This window comes from Thunnus maccoyii, chromosome 7 (assembly GCF_910596095.1).
Source record: "Thunnus maccoyii chromosome 7, fThuMac1.1, whole genome shotgun sequence".
Lineage (NCBI taxonomy): Eukaryota > Metazoa > Chordata > Actinopteri > Scombriformes > Scombridae > Thunnus > Thunnus maccoyii.
The window spans coordinates 1,973,157-1,994,337 of record NC_056539.1 but is presented as its reverse complement, the minus strand read 5'-3'; the positions used below and the strand labels follow the sequence as shown (position 1 = coordinate 1,994,337).

Genomic DNA, 21,181 nt, shown 5'->3' with positions numbered 1-21,181 from the left:
AGAAGAATGTGAGAAACTTCCAAAAGAAAGGTGTGCCAAGCTTGTAGGATTATTTCCAAGACTTGAGACTGTCATTGCAGCCAAAGGTGCTTTAACCAAGTACTACGTGAAGGGTCTGAATACTTATGTAAAAGTTGTTTTAATAACTTTTAGCACTCCAAAAACCTGTTTTTGCTTTGACATTGTGAAGTATTTTGTGTAGATTGATGAGAAAACAATGAATTGAATCCATTTTAAGATGAGTCTGAAACACTTGAAAGGATCTGAAAACTTTCTGCATGCACTGTATTATTGGAAAATATATTCTGTGTGCATGTTGAAATGCTTAATGATCAGCTGACCTGCTATGCAGCAATAAAATGACTCCCAAGGTTATGTGAATAATTAATTCCAATGTAGTAACTAGAAGTTTAGCTGTGCAACATTGTATTTTTCCCCATAATTAGTTCCACATTACATAGTCCATTCCAGAAGAAATTTCTTTGGTAGGAAATTATTAGGAAACTACAGGACTAAAGTGACTTAAGTGTCAAATAAATAAATAAAGCAGAGATTTGTGGGTGTGAATGAACCAAGTCTTGCAGTGCCCTTGTACAAGGCACTTAATCCTAAATGGGTCTTGGGAAGTGGACGGTACTCAGGAGTGTGGTGGCATTCTGCAACCTAGTGTGCAGTTGTGGTAAGCTTTGCAAAGCTTTTACCGTGATTATATGCTCATTACAGACATTATTGCCAAGCAGCTTTTAGCTACATTGCTCATATTGTCCATAGTCACATCAGTTAACCACTTCTCAATTTTGTGTTCTTTGTCCTTTTATTGTAGCAATCCAGGCCCTGCGCTCTGTGCTGAACTCTTTCTGCGTGGTCAACAGGAAGAACATGTTTGTCTACCAGGAGCGGACAACTAAATCAGTTTTCTACCTCAGGTTAGACTTTCTCATCATCATTCAATCTTTGTGTCTTCACTTGGAGGACTGTGGCAACACAGCTCATCTGTAAACTTTGGGGAGATTTTTCCATCAGTCCACTTCAGGAAAAATTCACCCACAGATGTTCTTAAGGCAGCAATATAGTAGAAAGGAAATCAAAGTTGGTGGAAATTGAACTGATGTCAAACATAGCATTGCAAGTAAACATCATTTTATGCTGTGCCAGAGGGTGGAGCTTTCGTATCACATTGTCAACTGTGAGATTGGAGGGAGCACTTCTGTGTCCCCACAGTCCTTGCTTACATCATTTCACAACTTCAACAAGCCTGAGTTAAAAATGATTCATCATTGAAGAGAAAGCAGAGGAAAGAGCAAAGAAAAGATGATTACTGTCTATAACCATGCAAACCGATCAAGCCACACTCTCGATCAATTTTAAGTTATGTATTCTGGTTGCTGTTGCTGTCATGAAGCATAAAGCATTAGGCTACCTGTTAAACCAGGCTTACTTCAGTAAATCAAGTTATTTTCAGGGAATTCTGTTTCATAATCCAGGTTTAAATATGTCTTGCCTAAATTACCATGGCATGAATACAAGCATAGTGCTCCAGCAAGCTGAGCTAACAGAGGAGTTCAGTGGTGTCAATGAGTCTAGACTCACTCTTAATAGTTCTTAAATCAGGCTTGACTTAGTCTGATCACATTAGCTCTGAGTTGGCTTTATGGAACAGTTTAGTCCTGGTTCAGTTTGTGAGCTTATTCAAGCCATACTTTTTACAGTGAGCCTTGCTTTTCTGAGCTTCATGAAACATCCCTCTGGTGTATTACAGTCACAGTGAAATCAAAATTGGAGTGTCTTTGGTTCGAGAGGGATTTAAATCAAATCCTACAGAGTTTTTGCAAGTTCAAGATTTTTGATAGAAAAAATTATTTTTGACTAATATTTAGCATGTAACAAGAGATAAATGAATAATTAACACAGGGACAAAGGATTAGAACTTGGGAAACGCATTTTTAATTGTGGGGCAATGAAGAAAGAAGGGGCAGTGAACAACACTTTCTCAAACAGCTGGCCAAGCTGTACACTGCAGCCATCAAAGCCCATGACCATTTTACTTTCCGTAAACATGACACAATGCTTTTATTAGCTTGTAAGATAACATTAGTCTTTGATGTTCAGTTTCTGAGCATTAATTACTGACTAAGTAGGGCTGGGCAGTATATTGATATCGTTATATGAGACTAGATATCTTAGATTTCGGATAGTTGTATCGTGATATGGCATAATTGTTGTCTTTTCCTGGTTTTAAAGGCTGCATTACAGTAAAGAGATGTAATTTTCTGAACCCACCAGACTGTTCTAGCTGTTCTATTATTTGCCTTTACCTACTTAGTCATTACATCCACATGATTATTATTATTATCATTATTATTATTATTATTATAAAATATACTACAATATTGTTGCAAAATCAACATCGAGGTATTTGGTCAAAAATATTGTGATATTTGATTTTGTCCGTATCACCCAGCCCTATGACTAAGTGTTGTAATTTATGTCATTGGTGTACACACTTTCCAGCAAACTTTCTTGGAATCATTAGTATATGAGTCAGAATGCCTTTTAAGGTAGAACAGATAGAAAACACTGCTGACAGAGAAGAAAGATAAGAGGGAAAAGGAGATTGACAAAGGAGCTCATTTGATATAAATTGCAGAAGATGGATTTATTTCATAGTACATGTTTCATAGTACATGCTAGTTCCATCAAAAAGACATCAACTTCCTTTCCTGCTCCCTGTGTTCTTTACAGACTTTGTGAAACGTCACTAACAGGGAAGTACTCTGACGTGGATGGCAACCTCCACACAACTCGCTCCATTGGGCTCGCCAGAAGTCAAGAGCCCCTGTTTTCTGAGGACCTCATGGTAAATGAACAAATGCAATGTATATAAATGTTTTGACTAAACTATGTTTTTCATATTTGATATTGGCATGTGAATTGTGGTTGACCATGGCATCCTTCAACATAAGCAAACAACCAAAACACTGAGGGGACCTTAAAGACTGGGAAATATTACTTGGACTTGCCCCTTAAAAATTAAATATGACTTGGACTTGCCCTTAAAGACTTTAGACTTGACTTAATGCTGACACTGATTAAGAAAATAGGTTTTTAGGGCCATTAATAAAAGTTTTTAAGATAAAAAAACTTGGAGAAGCTGTGTGTAGCCAAAGGTACAGAGGATTCACAGGACAGATAGGTGGAATGTTTTTCCGATGACTGTAATTGTAGCCCTTGTGCTTCTCTGCAGCTTATCTGATGTGGAGATAAAACTGGCCTGCCTGTTACAGTATTTTGTCGATAAGGCAGGAAACCATTGCATTTTCACCTGTATCCCTCTCAGATTCATTCTAGCAGGGGGGTAGGAGGGTTTTGCCAGCACTCACAGACAGCAACAGAAATAATTCTCAACATACTGTATATATTTCCAGGCCATCCTGTGCCCATGGTAACATAAACATTAAGTCCTGTCTGCCAAGACTGTTGAATTGAACTTTCCTTACTTTTGTTAACATATGTTGAAATGTCTATTAAAATATTGTTTCCTTGCTCTTCTTGACTCCAGTGAAGTAGAACAATCCACTAGTGAATAAGCAAGAGTAGGGCAGGAAAAGGGGATTGGTATGTACTTGCTAGAATGTATGATCTCATCAGTGGATCAGATGTACCAAGTTTTTGCACAAATGCTGAACACAGAGGTCAAACTTCTCTAAAATCTGCTTAGTTGTCTGTCAAAGGTCAGTCGATGTAATATCTCTCAATCTGGATTCATGGTGTAGTGTTTGTGCCAAATCATTGACTTCTTTGGTGTCTCTCCCATCAGGGCTCCAGGTCTTCTCTAGAGGGCTCTCGGCCTGTTGGACAAGTGGATAAACACATCCTGCTACTGGTGCATGGAGTGGGAAACGCTGGTAAGAGCTGAGAAATATCAAGTGCTGATAATAATTCAAAATTTCAAAGTTAGCCGAAATGATTCATAATAAAATGGTGGAGTGGAGTAGTCGTGATAAATCCAAGGTAAAACCAGTATTTTGACAGCAAATTTTGATTCAGTTTTAGTCATATTTTAGCAATCTGATTTGTTTCAGTTTTAGTCTAGTTTTAGTCGACTAAATATCATGAGACTAAATATTACTTAGATTAAAAATATTCAAGTGGAAAAAAACAAAGATACACCACCAGCAGACAATCCCAGCATCAGTCTCATATTCATGTGATTATTGACTGTCATGTAAAAGAATAATAACATAACAAAATAGCTCACCGCAGGTTATCATCAATTTCAGACTCGGAGTCACTTTCCATCATGGGGTAGTCTTCCTCACAGCTGGTTTCTTCTCCTTCTGTTGTGATGTGTTTAAATGCTGCCACTATATTACTCCCATTTTCTGTTATTACTGTAAGGATCTTCTCCTTTGGTATGTCCCACTCTTGCATATATTTGTCCACACATGCCTTGATTGACTGTGCAGTGTGTAGGTGGGCTACTTAGTCAAGGGCCAACAATATGTGTTTGGGTTTATTTTGTTCAACGCAAAAGTATCGTGAACTTATAGCAATGAATGAAGCTGTCAGTCCTTTTTTTGTCTACAAGTCAATGCCAACATATACTAAATGGGCAGCAGCCAGTTTCATTTTTAATTTTTGTCTCTCATCATCTAATGTTTGTCAATCAGATTGCTTATTTTAGTTTTCTTTGGAACAGTCAGCTTCATATCTACTGTCTCCATCATTTGAAAAAAGTCATCATCTTCAGTTGTTGTGACCGGAAATCTGTGTGCCCAATCCATTTTGCTATGGCCTCTTCCTTGGTCTCTTGTTATTTAGGGTCACTTTTGTACTTTGATGCACTTAGAAAAGCTGTTGAAATATTCTACTGGGATGCACCTCTATTTTAAGGCAACGTTTCAATCTGTAAGATCTCCCTCAGGCAAATGTGGAAGAGAAACATTCATTTCTTCTAGAGGTGGTAATCAAATCGTTATCACCTGCTGGTCAGCAAGCAGCAGGGAGAACAAACACCACATGATGGTGGTCACAAGAATGTATATAATAGGAATACTTGGATGTTGAAAGGTGAAAGATTTGTTTTGGCAAGAGATGTCTCTTCATCTCAAATTAGGGTACATATGACTGGTCAAAAACATGCAAAAATACAACATCGCTGAGGTGTTCATATGGATGGGACTAACATTAACAGATGGCCACAGGGAAAAAATAACCTTAAGTAAAAATGTAAGGTTAAATGGGTTCCACCAAAAGATTTTACACTGATAAAAGAAGCAACCATTTAAATACAGAATACAACATCTTACAATAGGTTCCTAACCTTTCTGGCTTGGGACCCCTCGCAACAAAGCAATGTTTACTTTTGACCCCCTTATCACAAGTTGCATAGAGTCACTGCTTTTTGCTAACAACTGAGTGGGTGTTTCCATTTGAAAAACCTGGAAAGAAACGCAGGTGGAGACGTCCTTTGAGTTTAGTGCTAATTTGCATTTTAGCATGCTAACATGCTGAACTAAAATGTTGAACATGGTCATCATTACTATACTAATAACATCAGCAGGTTAACATTGTCATTGTGAACATATTGCGTCACTAATAGAAGTATTTAGCTCAAAGTACCCTTTGGACCTCAACTTCTATCTGTCTTACAATTTGTTTTTCTTTACTAGCGTGGCTGTAGACTGTTAGCACCGTTTATAAGTCGCTATGGAGAAATTGGGGTGTTTGCAGTCGTATAGAAAAAATACAGCAGTATAAAGATGAAATACATTTATATTTAACATGACTCTGCATGTGATTAATTCACAAGTTGACATTTCACAGTGGTATTTACATGGTCACCCTCTATCTGCGGATAATTTGTGAACAAATTTGCTCAGTCCAGAGGGAGAAAGCAGAGGGAGGCAGATCATGCATGAATGACAAAGCATCTCTCAATAACTCCCTAACTGCCTTCGGCTAATCGGGTTGCTTGTGGTGTTATGGGATGAGGCATTTTGGAGCTGGATGGCAGTCAACACAAATTTAGGCTTGAAGCAGTGCTCTGTGCTCCTCGGTGGAATGAGCTGGTGACTGATGCTACTCCACTGCACTGTCAGCGTGGTGACGAGGGGGTGGAAAACAGCCAGAGTTGGAGACAGTTTTGCTAACATCCCCCACTGCACCTTTGCTCTCACCGATTGTGGCTCGATCCAGTGACAGAGCAGACATTTGTCAGCTACTTCCCAGACATCTTTTGTGAAAAAGTGTCCTGTTAAGTTGGAAAGAGAGTACCATGTTTAATTCAAATTACAGATACAGTTTTTCATATGTCATTTCACTTATTTGCATGTGTGTTTTGACTAACTGAGATAAATGTGAAATAATACTGCACACATGGTCTTTCTAGCCCTTTGGTGGCAAGAAAACCAGGATGCCTCATAGTTTTTCTTCACTGAGCTGAAACTGGGGAAATTTGCCTAATTTGCTTATTAATTCTAATAAAGATTGGTATGAAGCTGGGTTACTCAGAATACAGATAAAGCTTGGATCTGGTCCAGTCTGGACTGCGAATCAGTTCAGACTGGACTTTGTCACTTATTACTATAGCCCAGCCAATACTGGCTAATATCAGTATTTGAGATTTTAAAGGATGAGATTGACCAAACCCAATAGTGTGTTTATCCGTTTCTCAATACTTTCTGACTTCCCTACCCTGTCTGTGGCTCTGAGCCCATTGGTTCCTACTGAAGAGGTAAATATAACAATATATATTTGTTGCTACTGTTCCAGACCTCAACCTAATATAAAATTCATATGTGGAACCCTTTTAATAAAATAAAATGTAAGTACCCGTGGTGTAAAGATAAGCTGCCGCAGGCTGCTGTTCCTCCTGTGGACGTCTTGATGGCACTGTTGTACTGGGAGTGTTTCCCTATCTTGCACAGGCTGGGATTACATCAGCGGTTTCTCAGAAACACAACTCATTAAAATCTTTCCTCTGCTACCCCCACTCACTATACTTTGAACTCACCATCTTTATTTCGCTACATCGTTGGATAGCTGTATAAACCCCCTCCTTGAAGCTTGTGTGTGTATGTGTGTGTGTGTGTGTGTGTGTGTGTGTGTGTGTGTGTGTGTGTGTGTGTGTGTGTGTGTGTGTGTGTTTTTGTAAAGCGCCAAGACACCATAAAGGTCTCTTATGTTGGCAGAAGTTAGATGACTACACAGTACTTATTTTATCCCTATGAGCCATTAATTAATCATATACACAAACAATTATCAAATTGTTGCTTCTTGCAATTATATAGAATGTGCTTTTTACAAGGACTGTAGTGTCTTAATATTCAAGAATAACATATAGTAACCTGAAACAGACATGAAATGCAAAAAGCCTGAATTGTGTATGCACTTGTTGCCATGGAGGGTGCTAGATGAATCTACAGCTGCAGTTTGTTTGAGCTCACTATCAACTTTCTGATGGTGCTCATGGTTTGCATCTTTTTGTGTTTGGTGTCAGAAATAAAAACAGAAACAGAGAGCCTGAAAATGTCAAGGTTCACACAAGACTGGGCAAGCATACTGAGCCTCAGTATGCTTTAAACAAACAAGCTCACAGGTTGAACATGTTGTCCGGTCCCTTCTTCATGCAAAAGTGGTTATATCTTTTCCACTCAGAGGGCTAGGTTGAAGTCTTCTGCCTCCTAGCCCCAGTTTGTGCCTCACATGTATTAGCATTACATTCAAGTCACAGAGCTAAGCATCCATTTCTCTAGAAGATAAATACCCAGCAATGTTTGAAAAACCCAGAAGGTTGCATAACAACACTGCTGTTATGAGGACATTTCCAGAATCTTCAAAGACTCTTCTAATCATCTGGATAAAAGAATATTCAGTCCGCTGCAAGATTAAAAAAAAATAATAATAAAAAATTTAACCCTTTTCCCAAGTCCAGACTCCTTTATCCCTTATCTAAACAAAGATGGTAGCTGGTAGCTACCAGGATAGGAAAGAGTTGTAAGCATCGCCGGCTTTTAGCAAACATCACAGAGTATTTCCATCAGAAACTGTGTTTCAGAAGCTGTTAGACTTCATTTGAAGTATACATTGGGCTTTAATCATTAAAACGCAATCACACTGGGATGCACTAGCTGGAATGTATGTGCAGCATTAAGGTGAAACAGATGTTTTGTCACTTTGTGTCCAGGTCCAGAGATCACAGACGAGCTGGTCAAGGTGCTGCGCAAGCGCCTGGATGAGACCACCTTGGACATCATCACTGTCATGCTTGTCAGGAACTGTAAGCTGACGCCAGCTGATGTGGAGGTAAATGGCTCTTTTCCTTCAACTTACTAAGTTTTTGTGCATCAATTGGTACAAAAAATACTTTAATTCTCAGAATGCAGTGTGTGTTTCTGGGTGTTTTCGTGTGACTGGTCTGTAGTTCTGTGTACATGGACCTGTGTAATTCACTGAATAAAATGCTGACACTTTGAGAATCATGGGTTTCATTCCAACTGGGACAACTCAGGAAACACTTGTATGCACTATGGTACTGAAAATTGCTTTGGATAAAAGCCCTCACCGAATGTTGTCTGGTCAGTTCATCCAACCATCAGGCACTCCAGCCACTGAGGTGATGAACTTCAGCCTTCCCCAGTACTGTTTTCCCTGGCTGTCTGCCGTGGCTCACTACCTCAGACAGAACCTCCTCATCTTCCTGCATGTGCCCAAGTACACTGACAGCAACACAGCACACCACTTCAAGGTATGATCTAGACTAACTTCTTCATAACATAATGTGTTGAGTATAATGTGTAGACAAAGACCTGTTCCTTGGTTGACCTTGGTGAAAAATTCCACTTTTTTACAACTTTGGTCTCAATTAAGTCGTTTCAGTCATCATTTCTACCACTTTGTGCTTACCAAATCAATTACTGAGATCTGGGAACATGGTGAAGTTGCTACAGTACAACAGGGCAAAAACGTGTAGTCAGATAATCAGAAACAACCTCAGGGTTTGTTAACAACTGTCTGATCATCTGACTGCTCATGTTTCTTGACTCGTCTGGCGTATATTTAGCAATGATACTGTGTCTCAGCAATTAATTTTGATAGTACCATGTTAAAATAGGGCCAACACTACGAAAATAAGACCAGATTATTTCTTTAAGGCTATTATCTGTAGGATTTGAAAATTTTAGGGTTGGGATTAAGGATAAACCTAACCTTATGTAACAGAAATAATAACAGAGCAATAACATAATAACAGAGCAATAATTTCCAAAGTGACCACCAGCAAATTTATTAGGGGACCCAGATATAGCGATTGAGACCATAATGACTTGCTGAAAAAATGTATTGACTTAGTATTTCATGAGAGAAGTTGATGCTTTTTGAATGGGAGTCTATTGGAGCCAGAGATTTTTTGGAGCCGGCATCTAGTGCACTTTAAGGTACTTCTGCATTGGCTTCAATTTCAAGCCGTGGTTGTTGCCGCTTGGTTATTTATCGCTAGCCTCTGTTTTAGACACTCTGGCTCTCCATTCCTGCAAAGGTTAGCAATGGCAAGATGGTTGGCCTTTTGTTAATAGCACAAAATTGCCTGTCAAAGTTCACCAAAGAGGAACTGCATGTGTAGGATTTGTTCAGATTTACTTTTCCTCTGCGCTATTCACAGCCATTCCATTGAAATGGGTTGATTTTGCCGTTTTAATTGCTGGTATGACTAAGGAATTGTTTGAATTTTTTGGAAGTTTGCTATTCGCTCCCATTCTCATTTTGTGTGCTTTAACTATGGAGCGCCAGGAGTTGATTAGCTTAGGTTAGCGTAAAGAGTGGAGGCAGGGGGAAATGGCTAACCTGGCTCTGTCCGAAGTACAAAGTATGCCTATATCAGCACCTCTAAAGCCCACTAATTCATTATATCTGGTTTGTTCAAGCCATACATTTTACTATGCTAAACTAAGGTCTTGCTCTCAATGTCTCTAAAAACACATACATACTTCCCAGGATACCTATCCCACCTCGGCATTAGGGACCACTATGTGCCATTTTGTAAGTTTCAAAGTAAATAAACATTTCAAATATATCTGTAGCCCATTTGTCAAGTTCAGCCGCTATCTAATCACATATCACAGGAGGATTTGTGACGGTTCAGACTCACACAAAATCCTAGAAACTATTGCTGCTTACTCACTGTCTTAGCAACAATGAAAATATCTGGCTAATTAAAACCTGGAGTAAACAACCAGTCTTAGTTTTCCAAGTCCTCCAACTACTTTGAATGATTCGTTAAACTTGTAAAAGTTAGTCATTGCTGTTTGAAAACCAAAAATGCCACCCTGCACTGATAGATGACAGTTTGACATATGCAAGTGCCCCATAAACAGCTCTGTTTAAAGTGATCTGGATTAAAAATGAATAAATCCTAGATATGAGAGGCTCCCGGCTCTGCGAAACTGTGGCAGAAACTAAAATCATTTTGACAAGTCTCATTGTGATGTATGAAATAAATGCTGACTTGTGTGGTTTGAGCTTCCAGTGGCTGATTTGCTCTCCTGTTCTGTCTGCAGCACTACTTTCATTTGAGCAGTGACTTGGCTGACGGTGATATCTACCTCTACAATAAACCTGGAGGCCAGGGGACCGGAGGCAAAGGTAATCACATTCCCCCAGACCAGCAAACCCTCAGTCCGTGTGTGTGTGTGTGTACAAACGCATGTGACGATAACACATAACACTTGTTTATTATCTTGTCAGAATAATTTCGGAAATGATAAATGCTTTTCTTTGTTATACATCACTGCAATCTTTAGAAAGTGAGTATCTTTGAGTTTTAGAGACTGTTGGTTGGACAAAACAAGCAATTTATTCCAATTTTTGGTCTTTTCATAGACTAAACAGGTATCAAAAATAATTGATAGATCATTCACAGTGAAATTGATCAATAAAGAAAGCCCATGTTTTTCTACAGTTTATGACAAATACTAATGAGAACCTGGACATGCTGGTTTGCCTAACAAGTGTTTTCCAGTATTTTTGTGCTGGTTGACACAGTTGCAGTAGTAAAATGCTGCTTACTGTTGCTGTCTTTGTTGTGATGTGATGTCACGTCTGCATCTGCAGCACAGCAAGTAACCTCCGAAAATACCTGCAACTCGTATTTAGTATCAACTCCTGAGCAGAGTCCTGATTTAGCTTCAGGAATTCAAAAGCAGAACCTGTGACGATGACAATATGTGGTAAAAAAAAAAAAAGGCTAAAGTATCCATGTGCAAAACTATTTTAAAAAACTAACTTATATACTAAAAGATAAAAAATTTTGGGACTCTATAAATGATGTTAAAGATTTGGATGTGGTGGAGTAAACAGAGGAATGTTTGTTTTTCTTCATTGTATGAGCCTTGTTTCTTCTTCTCTTTCTTTTTTGTGGAGTGGATTATCAGCGTTAAATAAGTGGAGCTTTTTTTAAAAAATAAAATAAAAAAAATATTGGAAAAAAATCAAAAACTAAATCATCAGCATGTTATGAGGACAGGAAATGGAGCTCCCCAGATCACAAGAGGCAAGAGTTTGAAAAAACATCAACACTAAAACCATGTTCATCTTGTCTTGTCATGTTAGTCTTTGTTTTTTAGATGAGTTGTCTTCGTTTACGTTTTTATGAGCATATCATTGATTGGAAACATTGTTGTAACCTCAAGTTTTGGCTTAGTTGTAGAGTTTTTCTTTGACTCTTCTTTCAGGTTGTTGAGCTTCTGATTTGGAGGATAAAGTTCAGAACACATTTTCCTCTGCCTGTCTGGCATAACAGAAACTACTACACAGTCTTCTCTTCATCCCTATTCACACAACGCTAATTTCTTTGATGAGCATCAGCGCAATTATTATCCTGAGGCGGCTTTCTCTTTCTCCCTCTCATTGTGCACCAAACCTCATGCTTATGTTTGCAACCAGTGTTCCACTCAGTGTTATTTTCAGGCTTTTGCATTTAGATTTCCAACCTAATTTCCTCTCTAACCAGAGTTGACCTGCCTGTTGCAGAAAAGCATCTCGACTGTCTTGTTGAATATGTTTGGTTAGTTGAAACAACAAACATGCCATTTAGCTTTGCAGAGAAACTGCAGGCTGCTGCCCAATCACTCATGAATGCTAGGTGGACTGTCAGTACTTGGAAGTATATAATCTCACACTTAGAAATCAGTTTACTCAGTGTTAAAACTGCCTTGTCTTGCAGGCTTTTATGCAAATCACATTCAAATGCAACTATTTTCTCTTTGTGGTCCCTTTCCATACATCTCCCTTAAAGACTTAAGTGATCAATTGCATTTCAGATGGCAATATTTTCTCATTTATCAATACGCTAACGTCATCTACTGGCATTTGAAGTCTGTTGAAGGGGAGTTCTGCTGCAGGAATTAACTCAGTGACTGAAAGGGCACCTGGTTCAATGTGAAAATGTGGAAGGCGAATTATTATCTCTGCCATTCTTCAACAGCTCCTATCAAAGGGCAACTAATTATGGATGTAAATGATGAGTTTACTGAATTAAAACTCTCATCTATAATTGCTCATATTTTTGTAATAAATTACTTTGCATTGCCATTTTAACTTAACATTAGGCTCTTAATCACAGTGCTACATTTTGATTTGCAGAAGACGTTATCCTGACTGGCTAAAGCAGGTTTGTTCCATTAAACAGCAATAAATAAAATGTATACAATCGAGCTGTTGTTTACTTACAGTGCAGTTAAAGTATTAGTCACATGACTGGGACTGACTTTGGACTTCACTTGATAAAACCTAAAAAAAGACTTGCAACTCAACACCAGACACCAGTAACTTGTGACTTGTAAGTGTGCAGAAAGTCAACTTTTCAATTTTTTTTATGACAACCGACGTACTTGAAATCAATCTGACAGCAGCCAATCACAGCATGCAAGCAGGAGGGAAAGCTGCTGACCAGTGGAATAGAATAGATTAGATAGAATATTTATATACAACTTTTCAAAACTGGGGTTACATAGTGCAAACACAAAAGAATATACTTCACTCAAAGACAGCAGTTATTGATAAAATGTTGTTGACCTTTTTTAAACTGTAAACAATGGATGATCTGTTCTACCTGTTGGAACGTTAAGAATGACCAATGTTAACTCAATAATGACTTAACTGAATAACTGTCTTGATGTGTTTCTCAAAGTTCAAGTGGGGGTTAAAAATTGCCCTGAAGTTTCTAGAAGCCATCTTTAAGACGGCAGACAAGTGGCCTAAGTGCTGATGATAGATTTCCAGGGTCTGACTGGGGAAAATGAGAAGAACTTCAGTTATGTTGTGATTGAGCTGTAGCAAACTATGAGACATCCCATCACTTCCACCAATACAATTATGTAAAGTAGACAGATTAGAAAGTTCCCCAGGTTTCACAAACGCATAAAGCTGGACATCATCAGCATGACACAGCCAGATTTACATATAATGTTTTCTAAAGGGGACTATAACTTTCAGATTAGGGCTGGGTGATGTCACCTAAAATCAGTATCACTGTTAAGTGTCTCATTTACTTTGGAAATGATCAATGAAATGACATCTTATTAAATACACCTGTGCACAACATTGTCCGTCCTCACAGTGGAGCTCTTACTAATGATTTGTACCGAAAAACAGAGAATCACACATATTCAGTAGTTACCAACACGTTTAGGTGTTTATCTACATTTGCAGTAAAATACACTTTTAGTGTATTTATCTTTTTAACTTGTTAACTTTTTGAAGCATCTTTTAAAGTATCTTGAAAAGACCCATAAATAAACTATATTATTATTAATTCAAAATAAGTCTTACTACTACTGGCAGGCCTCCCCGCATGTACGTTCAAATCTCTGCAGATGAACCAGAACGCGGCGGCACAGCTGATCTCCAACCAGCCCAAAACAGCACATGTCACCCTGCATGCACCAGTTGCTGCCCACATCAAAGTCAAGACCCTGACACTGATGCTTACTAAACAGCAAGTAAAACAGCTCCCACCTACCTGAACTCCTTCATTCAGGTCTACACTCCTTCTGACTCACTATGCTCTGCCAATAAAAGGCGCCTGGTACCACAACAGGGCCTTAAGTCACTAGCTACACTCTTCTCCTCTGTAGTTCCCCGGTGGTGGAACAAGTGATCAAACTCTGTTTGATCTGCAGAGTCCCTCTCAATCTTTAAGAAAAGACTAAAGACTCAGCTCTCTCATGAACACCTCTGCACCTGATGGACTGAAGGTAGAGAAAAAACAAAAATACAAAGAAAAAAAAACTGCTTCTATGCAATCTATGTACTCTATGCATTGCCTCTGTAAACCGCCTGTTGCCATCTACTTCCTATTGGACTCAAACTCAGCTTTATGCAACTTACTGGTGTTGTTCTCTCCTGACTAGATCCCTGCTTGTGTTGTATCAGCTCTCAGATATATGTCGCTTTGGATAAAAGTGTCTGCTAAATGAAAGTGTAAATTGTAAAAATTGCACTATAAATAGATTTGAATAATTATTTCATTATCCCGTTAGCTAGATCTTGTATAGTATGCTACAGTATAGTATAGAGTGCACAGTGACATTATTTAAAAGACAATTGTGTAACAGACTGCTGTGTCAGAAACAACAAAACTGCAAGACTTCTTTACAGATACAGGGCTAGGTTGTAGCAGTTAACTGCAGTAAACAAAACTGGGGGATTGGGCTCGGTTGTTGAAGAGCTGCAGCGTTTGTTTATAGCTCCTAATGAACATTCATGTTACATTCACCGCATTGCTTACTGCTAACCTGACTCTGCTTTGACGTCCAGCACACCTGCTTGTCCTGAGTGCAGCCTCACCATGTTCATCTGTCTCTTCCCCACACACGCCTCACACACTCCGCTCTGAACACTCCCAAAGAAGCTGCGCTTCTCTGCTATTTTCATCTAGCTTAATATTGACCTGTATTGTGTTGACTGAAGCCCAAGAGCCCATATGACTGACATGACATCATTTTTTTCTGTACCAGCTTCTTCTCATCTACACCCGCCACTAGCTGTATTTCTTCAACTCTTGAGTGATTTTGTCTATTTCTGACACTTGTGGAACAATGCTGACTGGATTTATGGAATAAACGCACACAGCAAACTCTGACTGATAGTGTACCTATAGGGTTAGATTTGTTGTTGTACTGTCAAGGGGTATGTGTATGAAGGCAGCATGTCTTATCAAGCATGTCAATGTGACAAAACTTTGGTCTGTATGAGAGTCATAATGACGGTTTTGGTTACTTTTCAATGAATTTCCCATCTTTAATTCAGATATTAAAACTACCTGTGGTCAACCAAAAAGAGAGGTCAGCATGCAAAACATGTCAGATAGAGACGCAACAACTTCCAGCTTTGTTTGACATTTAAGGCTTCCTGAGGAACAGTAAGTTGAGTCCAACATTAATGTTCTTTGGCCAGATATGGCTTTGCAAACACGAACTCAATGAAACCTCAACACAGTCCGGTAACTAAATCTTTGTGTACAACACAATCCTGTGGTTGAACTAATCCAGGCTAACAAACTGTTACCAGACTAAAATAATTTCATCCAGTTTATTTGATTCTTTGAAAGCACTTTGAGGATTGATTTGTTAGCCCTGGATGAATTGGTCTTGAATAACCAAAGCAAAATGAGTGAAACCATGATCAGCATTTATATTATCAGCTGAGTGCTGATTGTGTGATTGCTGTTACACGAGGTAGGTGTGTTGAGTGTCATTTTGTGTCCCTGCATTGTTACTGATGTTGTTCTGTTCTGTATTGTGCTCTTTCCACGCTTCTGTGAGTGATGTTGCTATGAAAATGAAACCTTATCAAAACATCTCCAAATTGGAAAAGAAATCTCAAAAAGCTGTCTCTTCTTAAATCATAATTATATTTATATAAGGAAGTTCGTATAAAAATGTAAAATGAGTTCATATACAGTATGTAGTTCAACCTTTAACGTCTTGGTCACGATCCAGCTAACTGTCAATAAGCCTGCACTTTAGCGGGTTTGGGCTTAAGGACTTGTTGCTATGACAACAGTTCCAGATGAATTTTAAACCAGCTTCAAAGAAACCAAAGAACCATGTCAAATGGTCAAAAGTCTAATCTGGATAACTTGGTTATCCATGTACAAAGAACGGAGCCCTGGTAACCTAAAGATTCTCCTTTCAAATCAGTTATCAATGTCAAATATTACCAATCTGTCACTGATGTTCCTAATTCCATAATGACTTGTTTAGGACTTGAATAATTAACTTCAAGACCAGGACGTAATGGTCTACTCTTGAGACTTTGTACTTATTGGACTTGACTTAGGACTTTGATTACTTTAGAGTTTTAAGTTTCTCTAGTAGATTAGGATTGTGGTGGTATTGGGCTAGTACCAAATGTGGGTGACAAAAGATTAATAAAAGCAACAACAGACCCCATAACATTGTTCTCCAAATGTAAAAAAAAAAACCCAAAAAGTTAGTTAACTGCATGTTTGAATGTGGTTTTGGGTGTTTTTACTGCAGTGGAATTGAAGTAACAACTAACAACTGCAAATACAATTCTACTTCCTGTCCTCCCGGGAGCTCTTTGGGGAGTCCTACCTTTAGTTGTTTGTCAAATTGTAATCACTGTGGCTGATATGAGTTCCTTGTATTGTTCCTTGCTCCTGTTTTCATTCGACTTGCTGTCTAACGACTTTTTAATTGCCGTGCGGAGAAGCTCTCACTCCATCTCATTAATTTTAGCAGCTGTGGAACAAGGTGCTTAAGTTATATGGTGTTACCTGATCCCTGACCAGTGTGTGAAATAACTCTCAGCGGCAGACAGCTGAGACGGTGTTGTAGCAAACGGCACTCTCACGTGTGTTTCCTGTCAGCTAATTAACGAAGTGTTTTCTAATGACTCATTGCTGCTCTGTGCACTTAAATGTTTTTCACTGAATCCTTGCTTGTGGGTACATTTAAACTGGTGAGAATATCATTCTTTTATAAAGGCCAGTGTAATTGCAGATCCTGACAGTGACAGGACAGGAGACATGTGCATGTGATGACTTGAGGATAGAATGATGGAATAGATGATAGCTTACAGTGTAGTGGTTCTCAATTATTGCAGCACACTTTAAGTGCAACTAAAATCACAGCCATCTTCAGTCAAAATCATCTAATTTTTAAATTTAGTATTAATATTTTTTATTGAAAAGAAGAAAAGAACATCTTTGCTGATAAATCAGAAATTCTATTTCCCCTCTAAGCCTCTGAGTGATGTTTAAATGACAGCTGAGCAGACAGGGCCAGGGAGAGATAATGGGAACACACATACACTGTTAACTATAACGTACAAGCTAAGGACAGGCAGTGTTTTATTAGTTTATTAATCATTAAGCATCTAAACTGACTTATGTTGTAATTTTCCTATTTTTTTAAGCCATTCGGTGTGTTACAGCTGACAAGCTATGTAATTAGCTATATAGCTTTTAAACTGACATTAGCGTGTTTTCCCTGGTGAACGTTTGGTAGCTTGTTCAGCAAGTCAAGATCTTACACAAGAAGCGCTCAACCTTGTAGCTAATGCTGCTAAGATGTTAGCTCTAGGTGGCCAACATACTCCTAGTGAGCTCCATGTACACATAATTCTCTGATCTTTGTCACTGCATTATTTCCCATGTGGACAACCACATTTTTGTCATTTTCCCTCAAAATAAATTGAAGGAATGTGCCTTTTTCTGTATGAACATCGCTAAAACATAGACGCACAAACTGCAGAAACACTCAAGCAGTCAATTTTGCTCAAGTAAAACAAGCTGAAAATTCACTTTGTGTTCAGTCTGACAGACAAACTTACTAGTGATTCCTTTATAATGGGAATCACTGCCCCAGCTCAGCAAAGAAATACTGTCCATTGACCCCCCCCAAAGCAAATAGTGATTCAGATTTTAAAAGTGTCAAACATTACCTTTATATGCAGAATTTGAATATTTTTGTCTTTGGTAGATTTCTTTTTTATGAGTTAGACCTTTTGCTATCAGAATAAGATGCTATATTAAGATAATAAATCTACACATAGTATTCTGCTCTGTAATAGATGACTGTCAATCACATGCATTGGCTTAAATGCCTGGTGATTTCAGAATAATGGTTTCAGATTTTTACTCATAAAACAAATTGATGGTCCATGACCATAATAATGCTTCAAGTTTATCCATTCACTCTCTACTTGGCTTTTCTATGCTTGGGGAAAAAGGAAGGGAAACATTGTAGAAAAGTCATTAGTGTATTGCAGGTGTAAAACACATATCTAGCTATGGGACATTTAGAGGTTCACCTGCATGTCTTTGTTTAAGTAAATCACAGCACATGGAAGATACCAGCACAAACACATCCAGACCTCATACAGGAACGACCTGTGAAGGTTTGAACCTACGACCCCCTTACTATGAATTGCCACCACTGCTTTGATAGTGGTGTTAAATTGGATTGGGAGTGAATAAATGCTATTGGTGCATCCCTAATGCTATTCTCTGGGTGTCTCTAATGTTGGCCCAGGTACCATGTCGGAGCTGGTTCAGCAACTCTTCCCACCTTCTCAGTTTAAAGGTACCGCCACATGTATCATGTCTTCTGCTGTCTCCTTTACAACCTGTCGCAACCATTGTGTTGACTGAAGCCCATGCTGCTGCTGGCCCTGTGTGCTCTGCTGTTGGCCTTTTTTTTATCTTCATGGCATTTCTTTGCTGTACTGCACATACTCATCTTTGATTTGCTCTTAGATTTTGCATAGACCTTTAAGGTGCATGAAGTGTGGTGTTATTGTTTTTTGAGGCAGTGTTTCTGTACTGTTGAGCTTACTGTAGAATTGTCCTCGACTGGCTTTTGTCACACTGAACCCTGTTACAAAATGTATCCCATTAGACAATGAGGCTTGTTTAATATGAACCGCTATAATCACTATAATTAAACCCCTAATGCAGGATTAAATATGTTACCCTAAAAGAACCTAAATGATTGCCTCCACATGTAGATTATTTTTGTTTTTGGTATAGAGCAGCAATTTATGATTTCTAAAATGTAGAGGGTAGGGTTTTTTTTTAGGGGGTGGGCATGAGGGCAAGCCTTTTTTGATTCATCAACCTAATATGAAAATGTCACCCTGTGTTCATATACTGTATAGGAATGGGCCAGAGTTAAATTCAGATTGATAGAGCGACTCTTTGCTGGATGGCGCCAGCCTTGAGTCACATATTGAGTTCCATCACTTTCCTTATACCTATTAAGGCTGTGTTGTAGCAATAATTGGCCTCATTTCCCAAGCTGACATGGTCAACCATCATGAGCAACCAGTTATTAAGGCAGCATGTGATGAATGGAGCATGCTCAGCTTTAGTTGCATTGACTCAACTCAATCTGTCAAGAAAAGTAGCCATCCTCGGATAGAAAACAACAAAAAAAACATTGGGCCTGATTCACTAATATGTGCGTAGAAATGTTCTTACCATCGGATTCATGACATGACGATTTGCTTGTTAGTGAATCAGAATCATTCTAAATTGACAGGCACGTGCCCGCTATTGGAAATTAGCATTCTACCACACCCCCATTTCTCTATATAAGGAAAGCTCTATTGGAGTGGTGCAGCAGTGGAGAGAGCTGTCACTCATTGCAAAGAGGGCTGTGATGGAAAAGTGTAGAAGCCAGAAACGCAGATTTGACTGGTAAACATGTCATTGACACAACCATTTGGAGCCTGATCGTGAATCCTGTATACAGCCTGTATACCTGTTCCACCACTACCACACAGCATGTCAGTAACAAAATAAAAAGTTGGTAAATGTGTAGATCTGTGGAATTGATCTAAATAAATCTCTACTGCTGCACTAGGTGCTCATCGTGTTTCGTCTCTGTTCACAACAGACCATGATGTAGTGAAAGCAGAGCATCCTCCCTGCACCACTACTGAACTGTCAGGCTGTGAGGACACTGAACAGGCTGCTGGTTAACCAGCTGCATATATCACAACCACATCTGATGCTCTCACATTCCAATTTGGAAATTCCGATATATAAGCTATTGTCATCTAAAAGTGGGAACAAGACATTTTTAATATATTAATAGAAAAGATTTGTGCGTACACACTGTTTGTGAATGAGCCCCAATGTCCTTGTAAGCAGCTTACACAATATTTAATGTTCATTTTTAGATTCAGATTCACTTTGATACAACTCAGCTTGAGCTATCAAATAAAGTCGTGGCACCAACAAGGCCATTCAGAGATTCATTGTGTTGCATTCCTCACCGTTTGTAAATACATAAGCACTTCTACAGTAAGGAATCCCCGAGATCAGTGGGTTTGCTCATGAGGGCAACTTAAATTTACAATGGCTGATATCCAGCTGGCTTGACAGGCAGTTTAATTTAAATGCCATGTCTCTTTCAGTTGTCCATTCATCAACCTTGCTTGTTTAGTTCTACTAGTATTACAAATAGCCACTAATTTTGCAACATTCTGTTTTCATTCCCACACCGTTCTCTTACCTAACACAACTTTACCTACCCCTGTGAACCCTACCATTGCCATAGCAAAGACCAGATACTCAGTTGTCCAGCCACCATTACTGTTGTGCCACTCTCTAGTGTGACCATGCACTAAGACTACTATTACATGATTGGCTCTGCAGAACTCCTTTAGAATTGTAGCATATTCTGATCTCATTTGAGCTTTTTATCTTGGAAAAATGCTGACGTGCTGGTGATGATGCTGCATCTTCCAGTAGCAGACTTTCCCAGTTGCAAGTCATTTTCCGAGGAATCTTGAATGCACTATTACAGTAATTTGAAGTGTTAATAATGTGTGTGCAGTCTTGATTTGTATGGCATTTTGTGCTACTAATTGTTAATTTCCACTACTGGGAAATTTCCCTTTCAAGTACATTTTCTTCTTTTTATCTAAAAGATTCTTTTAGTGACCAGAGCTACAGGGCAGCTTTCTTTTAATCGTGAATGGATATATGATGTGGTCATTTTGGTGTTTATAGTAACACTCATGTGGCTGAAATATATATATATATATATGATAATGATTAATTTAGTATTGAAAATTGACATCCCTGTTTTGTTTGAAATGGCAAAACTGAATATATATGTATTTCTGAATGCATCTGTGTCTCCTGCTT

At 38.6% G+C, this 21,181-nt stretch overlaps 1 protein-coding gene across 6 annotated transcripts in view; it reads left to right on the top strand.

Annotated features, from left to right (window-relative positions):
• The window catches only part of szt2 (SZT2 subunit of KICSTOR complex), a 113,007-nt gene that overhangs the window by 38,584 nt on the left and 53,242 nt on the right, over positions 1 to 21,181 (top strand). For all 6 annotated transcript variants that reach the window (XM_042417808.1, XM_042417811.1, XM_042417809.1 and 3 more), the window contains 6 exons: positions 824 to 926; positions 2,743 to 2,857; positions 3,818 to 3,905; positions 8,189 to 8,307; positions 8,585 to 8,749; positions 10,557 to 10,641. In XM_042417808.1, the coding sequence (XP_042273742.1) occupies positions 824 to 926; positions 2,743 to 2,857; positions 3,818 to 3,905; positions 8,189 to 8,307; positions 8,585 to 8,749; positions 10,557 to 10,641 (675 nt within the window). The remainder of the gene's footprint in view (positions 1 to 823; positions 927 to 2,742; positions 2,858 to 3,817; positions 3,906 to 8,188; positions 8,308 to 8,584; positions 8,750 to 10,556; positions 10,642 to 21,181) is intronic.